Genomic DNA, 24140 nt, shown 5'->3' with positions numbered 1-24140 from the left:
CGCTCCAACTCTCAGGTGGAACGGCACGGTGCAGACCCTGGTGGCGTCCTACGAGGCTTACGAGGACCTGATGAAGAAGTCCCAGGAGGGGAAGGAGTTCTACGAGGACCTGGAGACCAAGTCCTCCCACCTGCTGGAGAGAGCTAAGAACCTGTGTCAGGGCAGGGAGGAGGAGAGGAAGGCCGTGCTGGACAGGGAGACCCAGAAGAAACCCCCTTCTCGGCCCACGGCAGCCAAACCGTCCCTGGGGTCCAAGGGGGGCTCAGACGTGGACTCTGCCTGTTCTAGTCTGGAGGATGCCGAGCTGGCCCAGATCAACGCTGCTATACTGAGCCTGGGAGGAGACCTGCCTGACGAGCTCCGTAGTCTACCCCCCGATCACCCCTCTCTGCCCTCTGCCCTTCGCCCCGGACCTGAGGCTTTCCTCCCTGGTGCCAACCTGGGTGGCAATGCTTCGTTACCTTGGCCAGGGGCACCTGGGGCACCGTTCTATGCCCCTCGGTTCCCCCCAAACCTTCGACCACCCCAGTTCCCCGGCCCGCTCGCCGCCCAGGGTTTCCCTCGCGGACCCCTCACTCAGCTACCCCCCCAGCAGCCCCCTGTTTCTGGCTATGGCCCTCCCCAGCCACAAGCCCCCCAACCTGGGGGAGTCGGGCCTGCCCGTGCCTCTGTCCGTCCCTCCACTACAACGGTAGATAGTATCCAGACCCCCATCCCCAGTTATAACTCAGCCCCACGCCATCCTGTACCACCTACTGTCTCTGCAGGCTTCGCTGTTCCCCCACAGATGGGTGTGTACCCACAGTACATGCCCCAGCCTGGGGTGCCCATGCAAGCGCCCGGCCAGGTGCCACACCAACATCCACAGCAGCAGTACCAACACCCTCCTGGGCAGCTGCCCCCCGTCTACCAGTCTGCCCCCAGGGCTATGCCTGTGCCCCGACCCCCTCCCCAGGCCCAGCAGGGTTACCCACAGTACATGCCCCCCCAGCACCAGCACCAGCCCCGGCCGCCCATGCCCCCCCAGTATCAGCAGCCATATCCTGGTCAGCCCCAGCCACAACACCAGCATGGCTACCAGCCCCAGTTACCACAGGGCTATCAGCCTCAACACCCTCAGCAGGGCTACTTGCCCCAACAGCCCCCACACATGATCCCAAGGGGCCCTCACCCACAGATGCCCCCCACCTCCCAGCCCCCTGTCTCCCAACCATACATGCACCCTGCCAACCAACAGATGCCCCCGCACCCTCATCAGCAGATGCTACCTCCCCAACAACAACAAATGCATCCCAACGCACAGCAAATGCACCCTCATCCACAAATACACCCTGGCCCTCATCATCAAATGCCCCCTAACAGCCAGCCGATGCCCCCAGTTTCCCAGGCTTACCTGCCTCCCACCAACCAGCCCATGCCTCCTGGCCTGCACCAGCAGATGCCCCTTGCTTCCCAGCCCCATCATGTCCAGCTCCCTCAGGCTTACCTGCCCAGTGGCCCCCTCCCACCTCAGGGGCCCCAGATGCCCCACCCTGGTCAGCCCCCCCAACATGGCTACCAGCCTCCTATGATGCCTCATTCAGCACCCCAACAGTCCCAGGCTCCCCAGCCTGTAGCCCCCATGACCCCCACCATGTACCCTATTCCTCCAGGTGTGAACGGCTCTCCCGGAGCCCCACCACAGCCCACCTCTATGGGTCAACCTCAGCCCCCTCCCCAGCACATGATTGCTGGAGCTCCTCCAGTGGCCCCCCCACCTAACGTCATCCCTCCCTCGCCCTCGCCCTCACCTTCCCCTTCTCCCTCCCCAGGCCCCTCTTCCCTAGGCCTGGCCCCCCAGAGGCCCTCCCCGGCCCCCACCCCCGGCGGTCCACCCTCTCTCCCTTCCTCTTCATCCCCCTCCACCTCCCTCTTCCCGCACCAGAACTCCATCACAGACGACCTGCTCTCCTCCAGCCCAGAGAGCCAGCCCGGCGGCCCCAAGGCCCCCGCCAACGTCCTCCAACCCACCAAGGCTGACCCTCAGGACGGGGAGCGCCGTAAAAAGAGCTCCCAGGGCGTCCGGCTGATCCAGGGCGACCCGTACCAAGCCCCCGAACGCGTAGCACGCCTCTGCGGTGAACTCGAACGCTTCCGGTTGGCCGTGGAGTCTCTGGAGCGCCCGTCGGTGGACGAAGGTGGTCTGTCGCCGCTGGATGCCCGCTGGAAGGAGCTCCAGGAGGGGCAGGAGAGGGACGCCAGGCAACTGTCCATTGCCATCGCCCGCTGCTACACCATGAAGAACCGCCACCAGGACGTGATGCCCTACGACTGTAACCGCGTGCTGCTGCGCTCGGGCAAGGACGACTACATCAACGGCAGCTTTGTGGAGGAGCTGTCGCCCTACTGCCCGCGCCTCATCGCCACGCAGGCTCCGCTGTCGGGTACGGCCGCAGACTTCTGGCTCATGGTGTGGGAGCAGAAGGTTTCGCTGGTGGTCATGCTGGTGTCAGAGCAGGAGCTAGATAAGGTATGAGCACACACTCAGGGGAGAAGGAATGGGCCATTCTAGGGGTCGCTCATAAAGGCTTACCACCGTGGTAGATGTACCACCTGTTGTTTTTTTACCCAAGGAGGAATAAGAAGTAGGTAAGGAATTGGATAAGGCAAAACTTTGAGTAGATGGTTTATTTACTTCCAGACTATTGACAGAAACGTCTGTGAAAACACAAATGAATTATTCCATTTGATGTTATCAGTCCATATTTTGATTGACACTTTATAATTTATTGAAAGAACCCCAACTCTTTGTCTCTTGATTGTGTTTCCGTAGGGAAAGGTTTTGCGCTACTTCCCGACAGAACGCGGCCAGCAGCTTGCTCAGGGACCAATCACAGTCACCCTGACTACGCAGAAGACCACGCCCACCCACGTGGAGCGAATGATTGGCCTGCAGTACCGTGACCAGAGCCTCAAACGCACCGTCATACACCTACAGTTCACCTCCTGGCCTGAGCTGTGAGTCCACACAGTCACAGGACACACACACACAGGAACAACTGAGTAACCACTGTATGCATGGAAATGAACATCTGGCTAACGAATACCATTTCTCTTCTTCTTCCTCTCTCTTTCTCTCTCTCTTTCCCCCTCCCTTCCAGGGGTCTTCCTGAGAGCAAGAGCAATCTAATCTGCTTCATCCAGGAGGTTCATGGATACTACCTGCACCAGAGGCCCTTACACACACCCATTGTTGTGCACTGCAGGTAACACACACATGCTATTTTATTACTATCACTAAACATGATGATTAATCAAAACCAAGTGTGTGTGTGGATGTGTGTGTGTACTTACAACACACACACACATGTATGTGAATATTGCCACTAACCCTGTCTTTCTCCATGACCTCAGCTCTGGCGTGGGGCGTACCGGTGCCCTCTGTCTGCTGTATGCAGCGGTACAGGAGCTGGAGGCAGGGAACAGCATCCCTGACCTACCTCTACTGGTCAAGAAGATGAGGCAGCAGAGGAAGAACATGCTGCAGGAGAAGGTGAGAAAAACACACGCCTAACAAGCTCATGCTTTACAAGGGGTTAAATGTGCAGTCTCGTAAGCGTGACGTCACATAAGGCAAGTTCTCTAGTAAAAGCACATCTTGTCACTTTCCCAGTGCATTGAATCAGTGTTGTTTGTTGATGTGATGGCTCTTCAAGGTGTCTCCTCTGTCTGGTGTCTGTCCACAGCTGCACCTGAAGTTCTGTTACGAGGCGGTGCTGAAACACGCTGAGCATGTCCTCCAGAGACATGGCTACCTCCCTACCGCCCCCTGCAGCAAGACACCCAGCACTGCTGTCACCAAGGTGAGCCCAGTCTCTCACTGAGCCAGTTTTGGATCCTTTTGGCATTCAGGCTTTATGGTCTCACATCACGAAAACGATGCGCATGCTTCAATGGGGCAGAAGTCTGTGAGTTGTTGTGATTCTGGATGGCCAGATAGCTAGCAACAATGATAAGAAGCTGCAATGTGGGGAATCGTAAGTGACTCGTGTCAGCTAGTTTTATCTTGTTATTGATACCATGTCTTGTTTTTGAGGTGTTTTGACTGATTTCATGTCAATGCTAATATGGCAAAAATTAGCTAGCTAGCTAACCAATATCTGTAATGATGTTGTCGTGGAAATTCAACACCAGGGACACCTGAAGTAAATATTAAATAAATAATTATTTATCAGCAGCAAGCTGGAGAGGTTCCAACAAACTTAATGCACCAAGGAGTACACGTCTGTCAGGAGCTCTACCGGGGCAGTCCCGTTAGTTCCCTTATATACTGTTTACACAGACAAGTTATATTTGCATGATTTACATTATTCATTATTCTTCATTAATGTTAGTTCCTGCATGTGACTGACTGACACCTCACAAGGCTTCTTCTCCCAAATCTGGGACCTTGAAACAGATACCCCCTTTAGTTCTCAAAACAATGTTCTGGGCGTACTGCCAAATTGCTTATACTGAGTGAGGATTCCTCCCAGGCACGATCAATCAGTCACTTGCATGATCCCAGTCGAATTGGTTATTAGAAAAGTACAAACATAACATTTTCCATCACAATGTATTTGAGAGACAACAAGTGCTTATTGTGCACATTTATTTATGTTTTCAATAAACATTGGAGACTAAATATAGTTTACATGTTGTCAACAATCTAAGCCAACCCTGTCTGTTTTGCCCCATAGTTGCGCACGTGTCGGTTTTGTTGCTTAACAACCAACCTATCTATACTACAGTACTGCTCACTCTTGGCTAAATATTGTCTGGTTGTCTTCTCCCTATAGCCTTACTCTCGGCAAGAGTCCCAACAGGACATAGTTCTGGGAGGTGACATGACCATCAGCTCCATTCAGGCCACCATCGCCAAACTCAGCATCCGGCCCCCCAGTGCCACTGACCCAGCCATGGACCCTGGCCTCAACATTGGCGCCCCCTCTGGTCTGGAGGACCAACCCTTCATCCCCCCCACCGACCTGCCCTTGGATGGAGAGCTAGAGCCAGCCGCCGCCCCCACCCAGGACCCCTCTCCCAGCGAGCCCCAACCCTCCTCCCTCAGTCCCCCACTCTCCTTCCCAGAGAAGGTTCAGTCCCCACCACCCAATGGTGTGGATGCCACCGCCCCTTCCTCTGCCCCCACAGCCAATAATCATGTGGTCCCAGAGGTGACCCCTGGCCCGGCCCCGAACTCCCTGGAGCTGCTGGCCTCTCTGACTCCCGAGGCCTTCTCCATGGAGGGTGGTGGGGGCAAGGGGAAGCACCGTGTCACCAAGCAGAGCTTCCTGCAGCCGGCCGAGGGCCAGGGCCTCCACCAGGGGCCCTGCGAGGAGGGGGGAGAAGACCCCCTGAGCAGCCTAGACCCCCTCTGGACCCTCAACAAGAGCTGAGACGCAGGAGCCAATAAGGCCCTCTTTCTCACTTCATAGCCTAGTGTCAAACAGACCTGTAGCCTTTAGTACTAGCTCTTCTTGATTCTCTGATTCTTAGTTAATGAACCAAAATGACTAGTATGGTGGAAACTCCAAGAATCACAACTAGAAGTGCCTAGTGGTAGGGGCTAGGGGTTGGTTTGGACCTTGACCTTTCTGCCGCTTTAGGGACACTTCAGGGGTCCTACATTCCCCCTCCCCTCACTGGTGGACTGGCTGTGCTTCTGGGACCAAATCACTGTGCACTCGTCTGTCTTTTCTTTCCTTCTCTTTCTGTCTTTCTACCTGTGCCAGATGGGTCTGATCTTCACTCCCTGCTTCAGAGCTGGCCACTCAGCACCACTACAATCCCAGCATGCACTCCTAGCAGCACAGTGTCTATGGTCCCCTCTTACAGCTGGTCGCTCTGGGCACGGGGTTGGCACGGGCTCTTCATGTGGACTAAGGTGATGATGGTAGTGACTGTGATATGATTGCACTAAGGTGATGCAGACAGAGGCCAAAGGGTGGGGGAGGAGCTTGCAGACGAAGGCGTTGTTATCAGAGGACCTGAATCTGCAGTGCGGCGCTCTCGTTATGGTAACCGCATACATAGAGCAGAATCAGCACGTCTTAACAATATTTTTTTTCTTGAGTTTCATTAACACTAAATATATCTTGAATAAAATTAGACTACCATAATGTTATGTTGTCATGGTTTTGACTACTGTATTTAAAATACACACCCACAGCTTATGGAATGTTTGAATTGATGTATGGTTTATTTCTCAAGTGAGTATCATAGTAACTGACTTATTTTTTTACTTAACTTTTTTTTTTTTATCACACACACACACACTACAGACATGACAAGGTATCAAATCCTCTTTATTTGGAAATTAGTACAAAGTTTTGCTCCTGTGTTAAAAATAGTAAAATAGTACAGAACATTTGCTACCTCCACTACAGTCTGCGTACCATAACCAACCGACGAGAGGAGGTGGTTCGGGAGGAGGCGGGCAGAGCAGGTCCATGATTCCACAAAAACAATATTTACACCTCCTTCCCCCTGTCAACTTTTGTAGGACCAAAGGGAACAGATCAAGGGGACATGCGCTGTGTTCCAATTATCTTAAATGCTTCCCTTCTCCTTTCATCCCTACTGATAGTGGCAGATCGCTGTAAAACAAATATGTTAGAAAACACCTGTTCAAGACATGTTGTTCCATCCTGGAGCATAGTGCTCGCAACACCAGAGTTGTGCAGTTAAAATCCTGCATAGGCCACATATTCAAATCAAATCTGTGACTGAATGTGTGTGAACTGTCACATTGGATAGATGTCTGTTATAACTATGGTATCATTATTTGCAAGCAAGGAGATAAGGAAAGGCAGCTTAAGGACTTGGATCACAACCATATTTTACTGCCCAACTCAGGCAGCCGTTTATATCCTTCAACAAACATTCCCCCCACATTGCCCAGAAAGAAAAAAATATAATTATAAGTGAATCTACACATCCTCTAAAGCTTTTTCACCTATTATTTACATTTAAAAAAAACGAAATAAATTAGAACCGTTACAATAGAACACGGGTTCACAACTTGAGTCCTTGAGCGATGGCGTGCCTGTCTGGGTTTGTATTTTTCTTCAATTCATGTTATTGATAAGCCAGCAGACACTGCAACACTTGGACTAAAGCTGTCCACCCCTGCATTCACAAGTCTGATGTGTGCGTTTCTACGTTTTCATGGTGTTTTCAGTATGTGTGTATACATTATGTTTCAAAGTGCCTAGTGTGTGTGTGTGTGTGTGTGTGTGTGTGTGTGTGTGTGTGAGCACGTGCATTTGAGAGGGTTAAGAGTTAGTGCACAAATTAGTGTTACATTTCTGTATGATATCTGTAGGTTGAAGTTGAGTGGATTTGCTTTTCAATATCAAGCATCACGGATCTACATTCAGCTAGTGCACCTGGTGAGGGTGTAAGTAACCAAGTAGGCTAACGTCTAAGGTCAAGCCCACTACATTCTCTCTGCATTGTGTGTCTGCAAGCTAGCGCTACATTCACTCAGAGCTTTCGGGCTGGAAGAAAGGTCGAGTTAGTAGAGGGTCCAACCTAGAGGGTACCATCTGAAATTCCTCCTCATTCCTAGTCTGACGCCCGACTGACTCCTTTGCTCACATGAAAAGACTGGATGGGCTAAGGTGGACTTATCACCATATTACTGGTGCCCTACCCATCCTCCTTTTATGCCTGATAGGGTTCTCAAACTCACAAGCAGAGAATTACAGAGATAAGACCGAAAAAATAAGATACCTTTTCATTGTATTGGAAAAACATAGGGACAGAGATAATGTTTATCAATAGGAAGCCTTTTTTAGGTATTTAAAAAGTAACGTGATTTCCTCAATGGAACGTTTTGTCAGAGAACAAGATGTACAAGAGTAGCATGACATAACGTTACTAATGTAAAACAGTACAATTGAATATATTCACAATCTCAAATGATCTCACATTTCTCCTGGGCACAGTTAACACGGGAAGAGGGCAGCCAATGTAAACTCTAACAATGTGTGCCAATGTATAGCTAGCACAACTTCAGATGCAAATCCAAAATTCAAGCAGAAAGTATACAGGTATAGAGCCGCTTACAGCTAAAGGGGCTCTTATGGACCAGATGGGTCCTCTTGCAGCAACAGTAGCCCTAAAATCAGAGCCTGAGGCGGGGGTAAGGGAAGGAACCTCTCCCCCTCAATCCCCAACTCCAAGAAAACCCTTTACCTTTTTCAGTTCCAAAATATTCATATTACAAATATTAATCTCATCATAACCAATGTTTAAAAAAATATCAAACCTTACATTTATGACATCTCCACATTATATTATTATGCAATTCTCAAACAAATTGTTACTTAAAACTAATAAATAGATTTAAACATAAAAACAAACCCCTCTCAAGGTGCATTTCATTACAGTAATCGTATCCAATTATCTCTCACACACACACAATAATGAAGGATTTTTGTCAGCAGTATTTCACCATAAAAAGGGACTTTGTTTCTTTCCCAGGACACAAAATACACACATACACATGCTAGTAACTGCTTAGCTTAGCCCAATGGTCCTCAGACCTCATGACATGAGCCTGCCAGAGCTGCGCTACACTGATTGGCTGGCGTGGTGGGATGGGCGGGGTATCAAACAGCTCCGCCAATGACAGCAGCATAGAGTGCAGAGACTGATCGTTGGATGGGAACCCCTTGGGGTGTGTGTACCCCAAATCATCCAATGCTTGGCTACAAAGCATCAAATCATGACTGTAAGTCGCTTTGGATAAAAGCGTTTGCTAAATGGCATATTATTATATTATTACAAACCCCCTGAGCTACTAACAAGTTCAAGGGTCATCTTTCTGTTCAGACAGACCTCACCCTGTGGCAGGTTGACCGTCTGTACATGTCTCTCCAACCAGACATTAGCTTTATAAAAAATGTTATGTATTGCTATAAAAATGCCCTCCCACCTAATCGGGGAAAGTACTAGCGATCGAAATAAGCCAATCACGTCAACTCTTTCCAAGAAGATTGTCCAACTGCAGTGTAGTGTAGCGAAAAGAGCCAAAAAGAGTTGAGTTTGCATGTATCCCCATTGTCAGTACTGATCATTTCATCTACTCCTCCAGGCCACTGTGTGGCGCCTGTCCTAGTTCTGCTCCTGCTCAGTCCAGCTTCTCCAGCACAGAGGGCACGTAGACCAGGCTGAGCTCGGAGCCAAAGTCGCAGACGATGGCGGCGTTGTTCAGCACCAAAAGCTGGCGGACCCCCTGGCCGTCGCTGCTCTGGCCCAGGTAGACCGTCTGGAGGAGGTCCCCGAAGTTCAGGTCCCAGAAGGAGACACAGCCCTGGCCCCCTGTCACCAGGAGAGACTCAGAGATCACCCCCAGACTGGCCCCGCAGCCTACCTCCTGGGAGAGAGAGAGAGGGGGGAGACAAGTTAGGTTTAGAGAAAGAAGGGAACATTGGGATGGAGAGCAGGTGAAGAGGCATAAAAGCATAAACTATCATTGAATAACAGGAGAGAAGTTTACCAGATTTCTCCCAAATTATCCACACACACACAGAGACCCACCTGCTGTATGGAGTAGAGCTTGATGCCCGTGCTGCGGTCCCAGATGCAGATGAGGTCGTCGAGGCCGCTGCTGATCACGCACGATGTGGTGCACACCAGCGAGGTCACGTCGCCGCGGTGACCGTACACGTGGCTCACCCGGCTGCCCGTCAGCACATCCCACAGACAGATGGCTCCGTCCTGCCCCCCACTGGCCAGAACCATGGTCTGCAACACAACATAATGACTGATACTTCACATGGGTCATATTAAGTACAAACAGAAAAAAGTGGACTGCTATGGGGAGGTACTACCTGGAGTTGTTCATAAGAAATCCTAATTTTCCGTTGCAAAAAGTTTTGCTACGATGTGCCCTAGTAAGGGGGGCTTACAGTCGAATGGATTTTGATCGAAAGGAGCATCTTAGGCTGCATTTACACAGGCAGCCCAATTCGGATTACTTTCCACTAATTGGTCTTTTAACCAATGAGACCAGCTCTGAAAAAGATCTGATGTGAAAAGATTGGATGTGATTGGTCAAAAGACCAATTTGTGGAAAAAATATCAGAATTGTGCTGCCTGTGCCTTAGTGACTCTCCTGCACACCCACCAAGACTGGTATAGAAGGTTCGGAAAAGGTGGAATTTTAGGAGCATGGTGAGCCCATTGCTACGTTGCATAACTATCCTTCTGGGGGCAATTCATCAAGGGAGCAGGTTTTGGGTTGGAATGCAGCCAGACAAGAGTTTAGCCATTGGAACACAGCTTTGAGGGACAGGGCTGTACCATCGGACTGTCCCGATGGTGTGGGGGGGACACAGACTGTACCATTGACTAACCTGGTCTATATAGATGGCAGTGATTCCCCCAGAGTGGCCCTGGAGGGTGAAGAGACAGCATGAGTCCTCCAGACGATACACCTGACACAGAGGGACAAACAGCAGGGTTTTAGTGTGTGTGAGTGAGTGTTGATTTTATTCTGTTTTATCATGCAAAAAGTTTATGAATTATATACACGAGCCGCCACAATCCTGTTGTTGAAGAAGGCCAGGGCCGTGATCCTTGAGACGCCATCTTCATTACTGCAGCATAACGAGCCCTCCACAGTGTCCCACAGCTAACCACGTGTGTGTGTGTGTGTGTGTGTTTCTGTACATCTGTGTGCGTGTTTCTGTGTGTGTTTGTGTTCTCACTCACCCTGACGGTGTGGTCCTGGCTGCCCGTGACCACTCTGCCGGCAGCGGCTCGAAGCACTGTGATGGGTTTCTGGTGGGCACACTGCACCGAGCGCGTCAGCTGGCATGAGATCACATCCTCACTGCTGTAGCAGGGCGAGGGTGGCATGTTACAACGCCCGGGGGGACCTGGCACCACACAGAACACAGTCAATATAGATAATAACACACTCATTACAGATGTCTAGAGTTAATACGCGCTGAAAGTTAAGACGTCACAAACGTTGAAAAAGTAAACGTCTGGAGACACCTTACTTGACAATTAGTTAACTACACTATTGATAGCTACCGTAGCGCTGGCCTGTCAATAACATGTCTCCAGAAATGGCGAGGTGACTCCAGTTGTGTTGACATTTTACCGATTGTGACACGACACAAGCGTATTACAGACATACACTGAGTGTACAAAATATTATAGGAACACCTTCCTAATATTGAGTTGCACCCCCTGTTGCCCTCAGAACAGCCTCAACTCGTCTACATGGTGTCGAAAGCATTTCACACGGATGCTGGCCCATGTTGACTCTCTTGCTTCCCACAGTTTTGTCAAGTTGGCTGGATATCCTTTGCGTGGTGGACCATTCTTAATACACACAGGAAACTGTTGAGCGTGAAAAACCCAGCATTGTTGCAGTTCTTGACACAGTCAAACCGGTGCGCCTGGCACCTACTACCATACCCCGTTCACTACCATTTTGTCTTTCCCATTCACCCTCTGAATGGCACACAAACCCAATCCATGTCTCAAGGCTTAAAAATCATTATTGAACCTGTCTCCTCCCCTTCATCTACACTGAATGAAGTGGATTTAACAAGTGACATCAATAAGGGATCATAGCTTTCACCTGGATTCCCCTGGTCAGTCTATGTCATGGAAAAAGCAGGTTCCTAATGTTTTGTACACTCAGTGTCTATTACATTTGACATTTTAGTCATTTAGCAGACGCCCGTGGGAAATGAACCCACAACCCTGGCGTTGCAAGCACCATGCTCTACCAACTGAGCTACAGGGGACTGATATTGACATCATTGGGTCATTTGACAGTGTGTGTGCTCACCTCTGTACTGCAGTAAGCCCAGAGGCTTGTTGATGTCGACAGTGAAGAAGTCTAGAGAGCCGTTGAGTCTGGCCGCCACGATCCTGTTGTTGAGGAAGGCCAGGGCCGTGATCCCTGAGACGCCATCTTCATTACTGCAGCGTAACGAGCCCTCCACAGCGTCCCACAGCTAACCACACATCACACATTAGTGCACTTGCCCTGTCTTTTTCTGGCTTTCTCTGTGCCAATTTCTCCGACTCAAATCAAATGTTATTTGTCACATGCGCCGAATACAACAGGTGTAGACCTTACCGTAAAATGCTTACTTACAAGCCCTTAACCAACAATGCAGTTCAAGAAATATTTACTAAATAAAATAAAGTACAAAATAAAAGTAACAATAAAATAACAATAGCAAGGCTATCTACAGGGGGTACCGGTACCGAGTCAATGTGCGGGGTACAGGTTAGTCCAGGTCATTTGTACTCTCTCCTCTTGCAAATATTGTTTCCTGCTTGACTACCCCCTCTCTTCCCACTTCCCCTGCGCCTTCCCATCTCATCCACTCCCTCTACACCCATTCAGTTATTTATTTCTGTTCTACAAGGGAGCATCATAAAGTGTCTAGTGACGGGGTAGGGGCTAGGGGTTGATATGGGATTGGGTCTCACCTCCAGTTTGCCGCTGCTCCTCCCAGCAGCGATGAGGTTCCCCCGGAGCTCCATGGCCCACACAGCGCTTTCCCAGTCCGGGGTTCCCTGGCCCTGTGGAGCAGGGGGCTGGATGTACCCCAGGCTGCGTCTCCTCTGGGGAGCGGGTCCCGACGGGGGTGAGGGGGAGGGGGAGGGGTAGGAGGCAGCGAGGCCCGGCGAGGGAGGCTCGTGCTCCAGGTAGGCCCTCTCCACCAGCCCCCCGAAGTCAAAGCCATCCCTGGGCGGGGTGAGGAGAAGGTGGGAGGGGGGCTGGGAGTCAAAGTTGGTGTCGATGAGGGGAGTGAGGTCGGGTTGATCCTCAAAGAGGGCCGGGCGTGGGGTGCTCCGCCGCCTGAGGGGGTAACCCTCGTCCTCGTCAAAAACCCCGCCCCCTGGTTCTGTCCCGCTCCCCAGGTTCTCAGGTTCGGCCACACCCACAGCGTCCCATCCATCCCGCTGCTGCCAGCAGCCACTGCTGCTACTCCGCCGCAGGCTGACAGAGAGAGACAGTTTAGCGTTCAGGCTAGAAGGCTGGATATGCATATAGAACAGGAGGGAAGACTATGTAGGAAGAAATAAAGGACATGGGAATGGGAAGAAGGTTGAACACAGAGGAATACTATACTGAAAAAATAAATCTAATGACTTGTACTTACATATGTAAAGTTAATATTGTACATTTATTATTCAAATAATAAAAGTTGTACTCCGAAGAGGTGGGTGGTGGCAGGCCAAAAAAGAGAAAACTATGCATGAACACAAGCATGAACTGTCCATAGCTGTGTGTATGTAAGCCTGTATCGGCCAAGGTGAACTTCTGTATGTGGTATGTTTGCACCTGTCTTACCCATGTTTAGGAATGACGGTGAGGCAGTCTCCAGTCTGAGCGTCCCACACACGGATCTGTCCTGCCAGACAGCAACTGGCCAACAGCATGCCATCACTCGCCAGACACTCTATATCCTAGAGAGAGAGAGAGAGAGAGAGAATGCAGAGGAGAGATACTCGTAAATATTCACGCAAATAAACAATGGTATTTGTGTCCAATTGTGTGCGCCCAGTCTCTCACCATGCTGTGTCCACGCAGCAGCAGGGGGGAGATTTCGCTGATGGGTGGCGAGTAGCCGTAGTCGTCGCAGGGCAGGTCACCGCGGCGACGGCGTCCGTGGGCCACGCCGTTCTGGCCGTAGTTGCGGGGACAGAGGACCCGGTAGAGACAGAATAGCAGCAGCACCAGCAGAACCCCTGCTGCCAGGCCCAGAGCTGCTACCCTAAAGAGAGAGACAGAGAGGGTAAATAACCTCTGTGATGCCTTCTCCATACGTGCCAATAACGCTGGTTTGGATTGCATTGAGATTGAGAGAGAGCAGGTTAAATATGTGAAGAGAGAGAAAGTTAGACAGAGAGTACTAATGACCGGGAGACCAAACCATCTTGTAGCCCGCACAGTGCATCTTACAATAGAAAGACTTGAACCTTGAGAAAGGTGTGAACTTGACGCAATTACGTACCAACATAAATCATAAGCTTGTCAGAATGACATAACATGACTGACTGTTCATTATCCCCCATGAGAAAAGTCTAGAATGCAGAGCCATTTTATTATTATTATTATTATGGGTCCAGTGAGTCCCTCTAGTAGAGACGGTTGTAAAGGCAGAAGCCTCAAAATCACCTGTAGTGTAGAATGCGTCACTGCCATGACAATAGGGCCTGACGCACTGGTGTGACCAGCTCGACATGCAATACCAGTCCTGAAACCACGGCAGAGTCTGACTGGTCCAGCACACACTCATGCATGGAGTCAGCCTGTACATACTGACTTTATTGTCCCCTTAGGGAAACGTACCCATGTAGTGTGCACAAACTGGCTGCAAATAGCACATGTTCATGACCTGATGAATATGATTCAGACCTTCCACTTACAATGAAAAACCTCCCTAGCGTTACAAATCACGGTGGACAAAGTTCAAAAGTTGGATCGATTTTAATATGCTATTGGTCAAGGATGTAGTACACAGCAGGAAAAACACTGGTGGTCTTTTAAAACAATATTTCCATCCTCACTTCTCAAGCAACACAGCACCCCCCCCTGCCTAATTCTGTTTGTTCTAATACAAACATTGATGTTGGCAGTACTGCCTGTTGTTTTGAGGAACCTTTGCCCCCTACTACTAACAAAATAGAACTAGGGAAAACACAGTTGAGATCCCGTTTCACACCATCCAAAAACCACACCAACCATCACCCACTCCACCATGACATCATCAACCCACGGACATCTTACGAGTAACCTGACAGCCAATCAGATGAGCTGGTAGATAGGACCAAAGTCTGCGAGTCAGTGAGGGAGTTTGTTTTGCATGGCCCTGTGCCCCGGGTGGGTGGAGATTTCACTTTAGGACCAATGGAATGGTCTAAAATGTGCAAATCCCACCCACCTGGGGCACCGATGAAAAATGAACTCGCCCAATATCCAGTCAACTGTAGAGATAAGAGAAAAACTCTTTTTTAGATAACCATCGACACAGTGACGGACTGTTTGGCCTTGTTTAGTTTACAAAGTTAGAAAGAGAGGGAGAGGAGAGAGGTCTGGGACTAGGGTTGCAAAATGTCTGGAACTTTCAATAAATTCCCTGGTTTTCCAGAAATCCTGGTTGGAGGCTTCTGGATTTCCTGCTTACTCCTTCCTGATTCCAGGATCCTCCAACCGGGATTATGGGAAAACCAGGGAGTTTATTGAAAGTTTCTGGAATTTTGCAATCCTATGTGGGACAAATGCGAGCATATACTGTATGAGATGCGAGTTTGGACTGTGTGGATTATCACTGAATCTCTTGGCCTTGACACCATAACCGTTCCCTATAACATTGACCTTTCGCCTGCACAAGAGCATTAGCATGGACTTTGAAGTGGTGTGCACTGTGTGTGGGTGTGTGCATTTGAAAAACATGAAGTGCATAGATTGTGGTATTAGGGGGAATATTAGTCAATCTGTAGTTTGAAGGCCTTGGCGATAGAGGTTGTTGCATGTGTGAGTGTGTCGGTACTGACTTGTAGAGCGTGAGGTCTGCGGGCAGGTCGTTAGTTTTGAGGGTGGGCGGCGGGGGGTGGCGTGTGTCCTGGGGGTGACGCGTCTCGATGGCCTCCCGGGGGCTCAGGTGGAGCGTGACGGGGATGACAGGCAGGATGCTGATGTATCTGTGGGACAGAAAGGTAACAAAATGACATTTCCTACATTAGACATTGAATTCACCTTTCTTCCCATCCATAACCCAAAAGCATGGTCAGTAGGGTAAACAGTGACACACACACACTATGCACATACACACACAGTAACTCATTCCAACTCCCCTGACCTACCTCTTGGCCAGTGTAATATTATAGTAGCTGAAGAGCAAGGGCCAGTGTCTGAAAGACAGTCTCCTCCAGCCCTCCTCATCCTCCGCCCCCCAGCTGATCTGGGGCACCAGGGGTGGGGGCTGGGCCTGGTGGGGTACTCCTTCCCTGGGGGCCCCATGGTGGCCCTGGGACTGGTTCTCTGGAAGCGGGGTGGGTTCAGCCGGGGCGGGGAGGACACTGAGGGTGCTGGCGGGGTCCCCTCCTGGTCCAGGGAAGACTGGGGCTACTCCCAGGTTGGGGGGCAGACCCCCGGCCCCGCCCTCCCCCAGGGGGCTCTGTTCAGATACCTGGGTTGCCAGGTAGGTGCGGAGGCCGGCGGGGTCCGTGTAGGCCAGGATGCCAATCCAGATCACTGTACCCACCTACAACAATACAGGGATACAGGGACATGTCAATGCATACAGAGAGCTACTTCAAGCAAGTACTGTAAACGTTCAAACAGTCATACAGAGACAGACAAATATTGACAGGCGAGACAGACAGTTACACATGCAGACATGACGGCCCAAAAGGCAGAATCTCTGTGAAAAGGCCTTGAGACAGTCACCCTTAAGGCTTTTTCACACTGCTTGTTCTTAGCCCAGTGCTAACTCACCCTCCTTTCACACAAGCATTTGTTAACACTGGACTAAGTGAAACTAGGGTCGCAAAAGTCCGGTAACTTCCCCAAATTCCCCAAAAATCCAGTTGGAAGATTCCCGGAATCAGACGGGAATAAGCAGGAAATCAGGAATCTTTCAATCCTAATTTCTGGAAAGCCTGTACATTTTGTGAAATAATCGTGCAACCCTAACTTAAACGAACTGTATTTTCTGGAAGTGCCTCCACCCAGTCTCACCATGATGAAGCGCTGGGCCAGACGCGTGCGGGCCAGGAAGTAGACCACACGGAGCCTCTTGGGCAGACGCAGGTTCCTGAAGGCGGGCGTCTGCAGGGTGATGGTGTGGGGCGAGGGCCGTGGGGGAGGAGGCGCCTCCCGAGGGCGCAGGGGGCCCGGTTTGGGAGGTGGCATCCCAGCCTCGGCTGGAAGACGCCGGTTCAGATCGGCCAACTGTGTGTGTGAGAGGACAGTTTTAGGGTGCGGGCATGTGGGAGTGTGTAACGTATACAAGTATGAGTATATGTGTATGGATTAGTGTTAAGAGTATGTGTCTGAGCGTAACAGGGGAACAAGGTGGATAAAGAGACTGTCAATATTTTACTGAATACTGTCGACTCAGGAAATGACTCATGTCACAAGAGACCTCGCCTTCACATTGCAAATGTTTGTGTGTCTATGACCTCTCCTCCATGCGGTTAATTACTAAGGAAAACACTGTTGACAGTGTGTGTGTGTGCCTGTGTTCACCTCCATGCGTCGGATGTCAATGGAAAGGACTGTGGTGAAGAAGAACATCTGAAGGAAGAAGTCAGACACCAGCCCCACCACAGCAAACAGACAGAACTCCTGGAAACACACACAGAAATAAACATCAGGCCACTCATAACTTACACGGGAGAAGTGTGCGTGGGTGTATGTTGTGTGGCGGTATGCTCTACTATGTGAATGAAAGTGTGTGTCTACCTGTGTTCATACGCCAGTGTGCGATAGATTGGTGTGTGTGTGTGTGTGTTACCTGGATAGCAGGCACCAGGGTGAAATATCCTATGAGGATGATGCACAGCTCTGTGGCCATGTTCTTCATGATAGACCAGCTCTCATTACTAAGGCCTGGAGAGGGACAACACACAAATGCTTGGCTTTCACTCGAGGGGACCTAAAATTAATTTCTATTCCAAATCCTATTTTCCCTAACCCTAAACCATAACACTAACCTTAACCTGTAACTCTAACCCCTAAGCTTAAAATAGCCTTTGTCCTCATGGGGATGTGGGAAATGTCCCCACGAGGGATAATGTTCCTTGTTTTACTATCCTTGTGGGGACGTTTGGGGATTTGTAGGTCCCCACAAGGATAGAAGAACCAACCAACCCACCCACACAGTCTTACCCTGAGCGATGCGTAGTTTGACCTCCAGGTCAACAGGGGTGGACACCACAGACTTGGTGAGAACCAGGACGTTCTCCAGCCCTATCACCACCACCAGATAGGGGAAGATCTCACTGAGAGAGAGAGAGAGAGAGAGAGACACAAGGAGAGACAACATGATTACAAGGCTATTGTGAATAATACTTCATAATCTCATTTGAGTAACCAGTGCTCTCAAGAGTGCTTATTTGTGGATCAGGTGATAGATGCACGTTTGGATGTTAGGGTGGGAGAGAGGTCAGGATTTTCAATTTGATTGAGGTCATTATATTTGTCACACAAATAAAACACTGGTTAAAAATAGAAACTGGGACATGTAGTAGACAAGAGTATGGATGAAGAAAGAGAGAACGGGCGAATGAAGAAGGTTTGACAGAGTGAACCGGAGATATGCTATCACTACACGTGGAGATAAGGGTTGGTGGGTTGGAGGTCAGTATGTAACATAACCACGCCACAGAAGATAAAGACTAAACACACGTGTTATTACTTCAGGATTTATTGTGTGGCCATTGTGTCAATATGCACAATAGAGGGTATGTAGGTCTATGTGCATGTGTGTGTATAGACCCTGGAATCTTGGTTGATGGTTGGTGAGATTTGGATGGTGTGAGGTGGTCACGCCATCCTCTACATTCCAATAAGCTGGGTGTGATTGGCCAGGTACGCCACATCAATATCTATCCCCGCCCTCTTAGGATTCCCGCCTCCCCTTTAAGTCCACATCTGTTGCTCTCGGTAACAGAGTCCCCTGTCACTCACTGTACATTAACATCTGCAGTCCCACAATAATCCATACAGATCAATGAGCAGGAGAGGGTCAGGGGCTTTTAGAGTGTGTGTGTGTGTGTGTGAGTTAGTGAGTGTGTGGGCATGCTTTTGGTGTGTGTGTGTTTCTTACCCTCCATTGAGTGTGGGCGTCAGGCCGAACAGGGTGCAGAGCCCCACAGACATAAGCAGAGAGCTGAGCACCGTTACCACGGCAGCCAGCGCCAAGCCCCATTTTGACTTCACCATGTCAATCTTACCTGGTGAGAGGAAGAAGTAGAGTTAGCATAGACAGAGGCTACACACACTGGAAGGAAAGAGTTAGCATAGACAGCGGCTACACACACTGGAAGGAAAGAGGTAGCATAGACAGAGGCTACACAGCCACACTACAAAGAAGAATGTCTCTGAGCATGAGTGAGTTTCTGCAGATCTTAGTTGAAATGAGGTTTGTGTACAGTACAGATTGCACGTGTGTGTGTGTGTGTGTATGCCAGCATATTGTTGGTGTTGGCACACATTGGTGAGTCTTATCGTTGTGCATTATGGTGGACTACAGTGTTCCTGTATACGGGATTATCCCTGGACTAGACAGGAACAGCCTTGGCTAGGACTCAGTCAAACACACACACACACACACTATTCTGGGCCTTGGCTCTGTGGCCTTGACTGGGCACCTGGGAACAATATCCCAGAGAAAAGGAGAGGCCCCCAAAGCATTTCATTTGAAACCAATTGCCCCCACCAGCCTTAGTAATGGGACACATTACTTCAAGGAAGCACGGATGGAAAGAAGGATGCATCTTTAACTAATTCAAACTAAGCCAACTTTCAGATCAGTGCAGATGAAGGGAAGTGAACCTCTTCAGACTATTGAGATGCCCCCGTGGCGTCCAGACCAGTCAGATACTTACGTGTGGAGAAGTAGATGTAGGCGAACAGTATGATGTAGGTGGTGACCAGGGGGATGAGCTCGGCGACGCCTATCTCCTCCTTGAAGTGCACGTGCACCATGTGGTCGTCTCGCAGGCTGCAGTTCACCGAAGGGTGCAGCTGGCGGAGACGCGCCCGCAGGCTAGACAGGAACCTGGTGTCATAGCTGCCCAGGACCATGGTGATGGTGTAGGTGACCACCTTCTTCCTGCTGTACAGACTCACCCCTGTGTGTTTCCCCGGGACGCCAAACAGCAGGTCTAAACACACACACAATTAGCATTGAACAACATCAGCATTACCAGGCTGCCACTAGTTGGGGCCAGAGTACGTGAGCGGAGTGAGGAGCGTGCCCAATTTGACTGGAGCGCGGAGCGAGATTCCCAAAGGATGGAGCGTCGACCATCTTGCCCGCTCCCATTTCGCTCCAAAAAAGTCGGGCTTACTTCACGAGCTGAGGGCATGCATTTGTAGTCTACTTGTGTGCTGCTATAGCCCTTTGCTATATGTATCCCGAAAGCATGATGGTGTACTTACTACATGCACATGCTAAAAGAAAGGAACAAGGTTTGTAAATAACTAAGAGTGTCATTGTAGCAAAGTATTTATAAACTAAAAATCAGATCTCTTAAAAGTTTCGTTCATTTTTGTTCTATTATCTATACAATAAGCCATTAATAATTTTAGCCCAATAGGCCTGGCACATTCCCACTTTCAAGGAGCTTTCTGTTTTGATTGGGTTATTTTGCCTAAAAACCTTTACGCCTACCTATAGACATTTTTAAAAACAACTCTGCATCTCTGCTCAGCCTGACAAGATTGGCCAAAAAGGGTGTTTAGCCTCCCCAGTGGCTCTGCAAATGATATTCTCTGCTGCTGGCCTGCACTCCAGGCACCATCACATGAGCCTGAAGCCACAGACTGGCCAAACTCGTTCAAGGCACTGTAGACAGACAAATAAGGCATTTATCGTTTAATTTGTATTTAATTCTAAGTAAGTCACAGCCTATATGCTCAATTTATAGACTATAGTGATTTAATACAACAAAATGTTGTTTAAATGCTGAGCCCTTTATGTCCCTACCAGCCTATTGTGTCACACTCGCAAATGCTTCACAATGTACACTGCTCAAAAAAATAAAGGGAACACTAAAATAACACATCCTAGATCTGAATTAATGAAATAATCTTATGAAATACTTTTTTCTTTACATAGTTGAATGTGCTGACAACAAAATCACACACAAATTATCAATGGAAATCAAATGTATCAACCCATGGAGGTCTGGATTTGGAGTCACACTCAAAATTAAAGTGGAAAACCAGACTACAGGCTGATCCAACTTTGATGTAATGTCCTTAAAACAAGTCAAAATGAGGCTCAGTAGTGTGTGTGGCCTCCATGTGCCTGTATGACCTCCCTACAACGCCTGGGCATGCTCCTGATGAGGTGGCGGATGGTCTCCTGAGGGATCTCCTCCCAGACCTGGACTAAAGCATCCGCCAACTCCTGGACAGTCTGTGGTACAACGTGGTTTTGGTGTATGGAGCGAGACATGATGTCCCAGATGTGCTCAATTGGATTCAGGTCTGGGGAACGGGCGGGCCAGTCCATAGCATCAATGCCTTCCTCTTGCAGGAACTGCTGACACACTCCAGCCACATGAGGTCTAGCATTGTCTTGCATTAGGAGGAACCCAGGGCCAACCGCACCAGCATATGGTTTCACAAGGGGTCTGAGGATCTCATCTCGGTACCTAAAGGCAGTCAGGCTACCTCTGGCGAGCACATGGAGGGCTGTGCGGCCCCCCAAAGAAATGCCACCCCACACCATGACTGACCCACCGCCAAACCGGTCATGCTGGAGGATGTTGCAGGCAGCAGAACGTTCTCCACGGCGTCTCCAGACTCTGTCACGTCTGTCACGTGCTCAGTGTGAACCTGCTTTCATCTGTGAAGAGCACAGGGCGCCAGTGGCGAATTTGCCAATCTTGGTGTTCTCTGGCAAATGCCAAACGTCCTGCACGGTGTTGGGCTGTAAGCACAACCCCCACCTGTGGACGTCGGGCCCTCATACCACCCTCATGGGAGTCTGTTTCTGATCGTTTGAGCAGACACATGCACATTTGTGGCCTGCTGGAGGTCATTTTGCAGGGCTCTGGCAGTGCTCCTCCTGCTCCTCCTTGCACAAAGGTGGAGGTAGCGGTCCTGCTGCTGGGTTGTTGCCCTCCTACGGCCTCCTCCACGTCTCCTGATGTACTGGCCTGTCTCCTGGTAGCGCCTCCATGCTCTGGACACTACGCTGACAGACACAGCAAACCTTCTTGCCACAGCTCGCATTGATGTGCCATCCTGGATGAGCTGCACTACCTGAGCCACTTGTGTGGGTTGTAGCCGTCTCATGCTACCACTAGAGTGAAAGCACCGACAGCATTCAAAAGTGACCAAAACATCAGCCAGGAAGCATAGGAACTGAGAAGTGGTATGTGGTCACCACCTGCAGAACCACTCCTTTATTGGGGGTGTCTTGCTAATTGCCATAATTTCCACCTGTTGTCTATTCCATTTGCACAACAGCATGTGAAATGTATTGTCAATCAGTGTTGCTTCCTAAGTGGACAGTTTGATTTCACAGAAGTGTGATTGACTTGGAGTTACATTGTGTTGTTTAAGTGTTCCCTTAATTTTTTTGAGCAGTGTATTTCTTTGTAGGCTACAGCCTTGAAATAATTGAAATAATATAAATAATATAGCCTAAATAATTCATTTTCGTTCCTTCTTAGGCTCCCTGTCTGGCTCCTGACCTATTTAGAGTGTTTATATGCTGTTTAATATGACATGTAGCCTATTTGAAATGATGTTTGCTTCTTACATTCACCTTTTCATGTTTATTCAAATACTTTTCATTCAAATCCATATGGTTTGGTTTCAATACTTAAAAACCAATTGGTAGGTCCAGGTAGTCACAAAAATACAGTGGGGAAAAAAGGATTTAGTCAGTCACCAATTGTGCATGTTCTCCCACTTAAAAAGATGAGAGAGGCCTGTAATTTTCATCATAGGTACACGTCAACAATGACAGACAAATTGAGAAAAAAAAATCCAGAAAATAACATTGTAAGATTTTTAATGAATTTATTTGCAAATTATGGTGGAAAATAAGTATTTGGTCACCTACAAACAAGCAAGATTTCTGGCTCTCACAGACCAGTAACTTCTTCTTTAAGAGGCTCCTCTGTCCTCCACTCGTTACCTGTATTAATGGCATCTGTTTGAACTTGTTATCAGTATAAAAGACACCTGTCCACAACCTCAAACAGTCACACTCCAAACTCCACTATGGCCAAGACCAAAGAGCTGTCAAAGGACACCAGAAACAAAAGTGTAGACCCCACTGATAATCACCCTCGATCTGGGGCTCCACGCAAGATCTCACCCCGTGGGGTCAAAATGATCACAAGAACGGTGAGCAAAAATCCCAGAACCACACGGGGGGACCTAGTGAATGACCTGCAGAGAGCTGGGACCAAAGTAACAAAGCCTACCATCAGTAACACACTACGCCGCCAGGGACTCAAATCCTGCAGTGCAAGACGTGTCCCCCTGCTTAAGCCAGTACATGTCCAGGCCCGTCTGAAGTTTGCTAGAGTGCATTTGGATGATCCAGAAGAGGATTGGGAGAATGTCAGATGAAACCAAAATATAACTTTTTGGTAAAAACTAAACTCGTCGTGTTTGGAGGACAAAGAATGCTGAGTTGCATCCAAAGAACACCATACCTACTGTGAAACATGGGGGTGGAAACATCATGCTTTGGGGCTGTTTTTCTGCAAAGGGACCAGGACGACTGATCCGTGTAAAGGAAAGAATGAATGGGGCCATGTATCGTGAGATTTTGAGTGAAAACCTCCTTCCATCAGAAAGGGCATTGAAGATGAAACGTGGCTGGGTCTTTCAGCATGACAATGATCCCAAACACACCGCCCGGGCAACGAAGGAGTGGCTTCGTAAGAAGCATTTCAAGGTCCTGGAGTGGCCTAGCCAGTCTCCAGATCTCAACCCCATAGAAAATCTTTGGAGGGAGTTGAAAGTCCTTGTTGCCCAGCGACAGCCCCAAAACATCACTGCTCTAGAGGAGATCTGCATGGAGGAATGGGCCAAAATACCAGCAACAGTGTGTGAAAACCTTGTGAAGACTTACAGAAAACGTTTGACCTGTGTCATTGCCAACAAAGGGTATATAACAAAGTATTGAGAAACTTTTGTTATTGACCAAATACTTTTTCCACCATAATTTGCAAATAAATTCATTAAAAATCCTACAATGTGATTTTCTGGATTTTTTTTCTCATTTTGTCTGTCATAGTTAACGTATACCTATGATGAAAATTACAGGCCTCTCTCATCTTTTTAAGTGGGAGAACTTGCACAATTGGTGGCTGACTAAATACTTTTTTCCCCCACTGTAGATGGGTGTTGGTTAAATTGTGATTTT

General features: G+C 49.1%; 2 protein-coding genes across 3 annotated transcripts in view; one reads left to right on the top strand and one right to left on the bottom strand.

Moving 5' to 3' along the window:
• LOC121543136 (tyrosine-protein phosphatase non-receptor type 23-like) overlaps positions 1-6142 on the top strand; it is a 39480-nt gene extending 33338 nt beyond the window's left edge. The window contains exons 18-23 of the mRNA XM_041852841.2: positions 16-2509; positions 2813-2997; positions 3141-3245; positions 3394-3532; positions 3726-3842; positions 4818-6142. Of these exons, the coding sequence (XP_041708775.2) occupies positions 16-2509; positions 2813-2997; positions 3141-3245; positions 3394-3532; positions 3726-3842; positions 4818-5417 (3640 nt within the window). The 3' untranslated portion in view covers positions 5418-6142. The remainder of the gene's footprint in view (positions 1-15; positions 2510-2812; positions 2998-3140; positions 3246-3393; positions 3533-3725; positions 3843-4817) is intronic.
• A 166-nt stretch (positions 6143-6308) lies between these two features.
• The window catches only part of LOC121543138 (sterol regulatory element-binding protein cleavage-activating protein), a 30555-nt gene continuing 12723 nt past the window's right edge, over positions 6309-24140 (bottom strand). The window contains exons 6-21 of one of the 2 annotated variants that reach the window (XM_045216758.1): positions 19627-19905; positions 18846-18972; positions 17906-18018; positions 17532-17626; positions 17264-17362; positions 16754-16966; positions 15877-16277; positions 15568-15714; positions 13583-13784; positions 13361-13476; positions 12493-13006; positions 11840-12008; positions 10744-10910; positions 10386-10466; positions 9568-9774; positions 6309-9403 (exon numbers count right to left, since the gene is read on the bottom strand). In XM_045216758.1, the coding sequence (XP_045072693.1) occupies positions 9158-9403; positions 9568-9774; positions 10386-10466; positions 10744-10910; positions 11840-12008; positions 12493-13006; positions 13361-13476; positions 13583-13784; positions 15568-15714; positions 15877-16277; positions 16754-16966; positions 17264-17362; positions 17532-17626; positions 17906-18018; positions 18846-18972; positions 19627-19905 (3176 nt within the window). In that variant the 3' untranslated portion in view covers positions 6309-9157. The remainder of the gene's footprint in view (positions 9404-9567; positions 9775-10385; positions 10467-10743; positions 10911-11839; positions 12009-12492; positions 13007-13360; positions 13477-13582; positions 13785-15567; positions 15715-15876; positions 16278-16753; positions 16967-17263; positions 17363-17531; positions 17627-17905; positions 18019-18845; positions 18973-19626; positions 19906-24140) is intronic. The other variant, XM_045216757.1, reaches the window with a different exon arrangement.

The sequence above is a fragment of the Coregonus clupeaformis genome, unplaced genomic scaffold (genome assembly GCF_020615455.1).
Source record: "Coregonus clupeaformis isolate EN_2021a unplaced genomic scaffold, ASM2061545v1 scaf0790, whole genome shotgun sequence".
Classification (NCBI taxonomy): domain Eukaryota; kingdom Metazoa; phylum Chordata; class Actinopteri; order Salmoniformes; family Salmonidae; genus Coregonus; species Coregonus clupeaformis.
The sequence above is the reverse complement of the archived record's forward strand: the minus strand, read 5'-3'. Positions and strand labels throughout refer to the sequence as shown.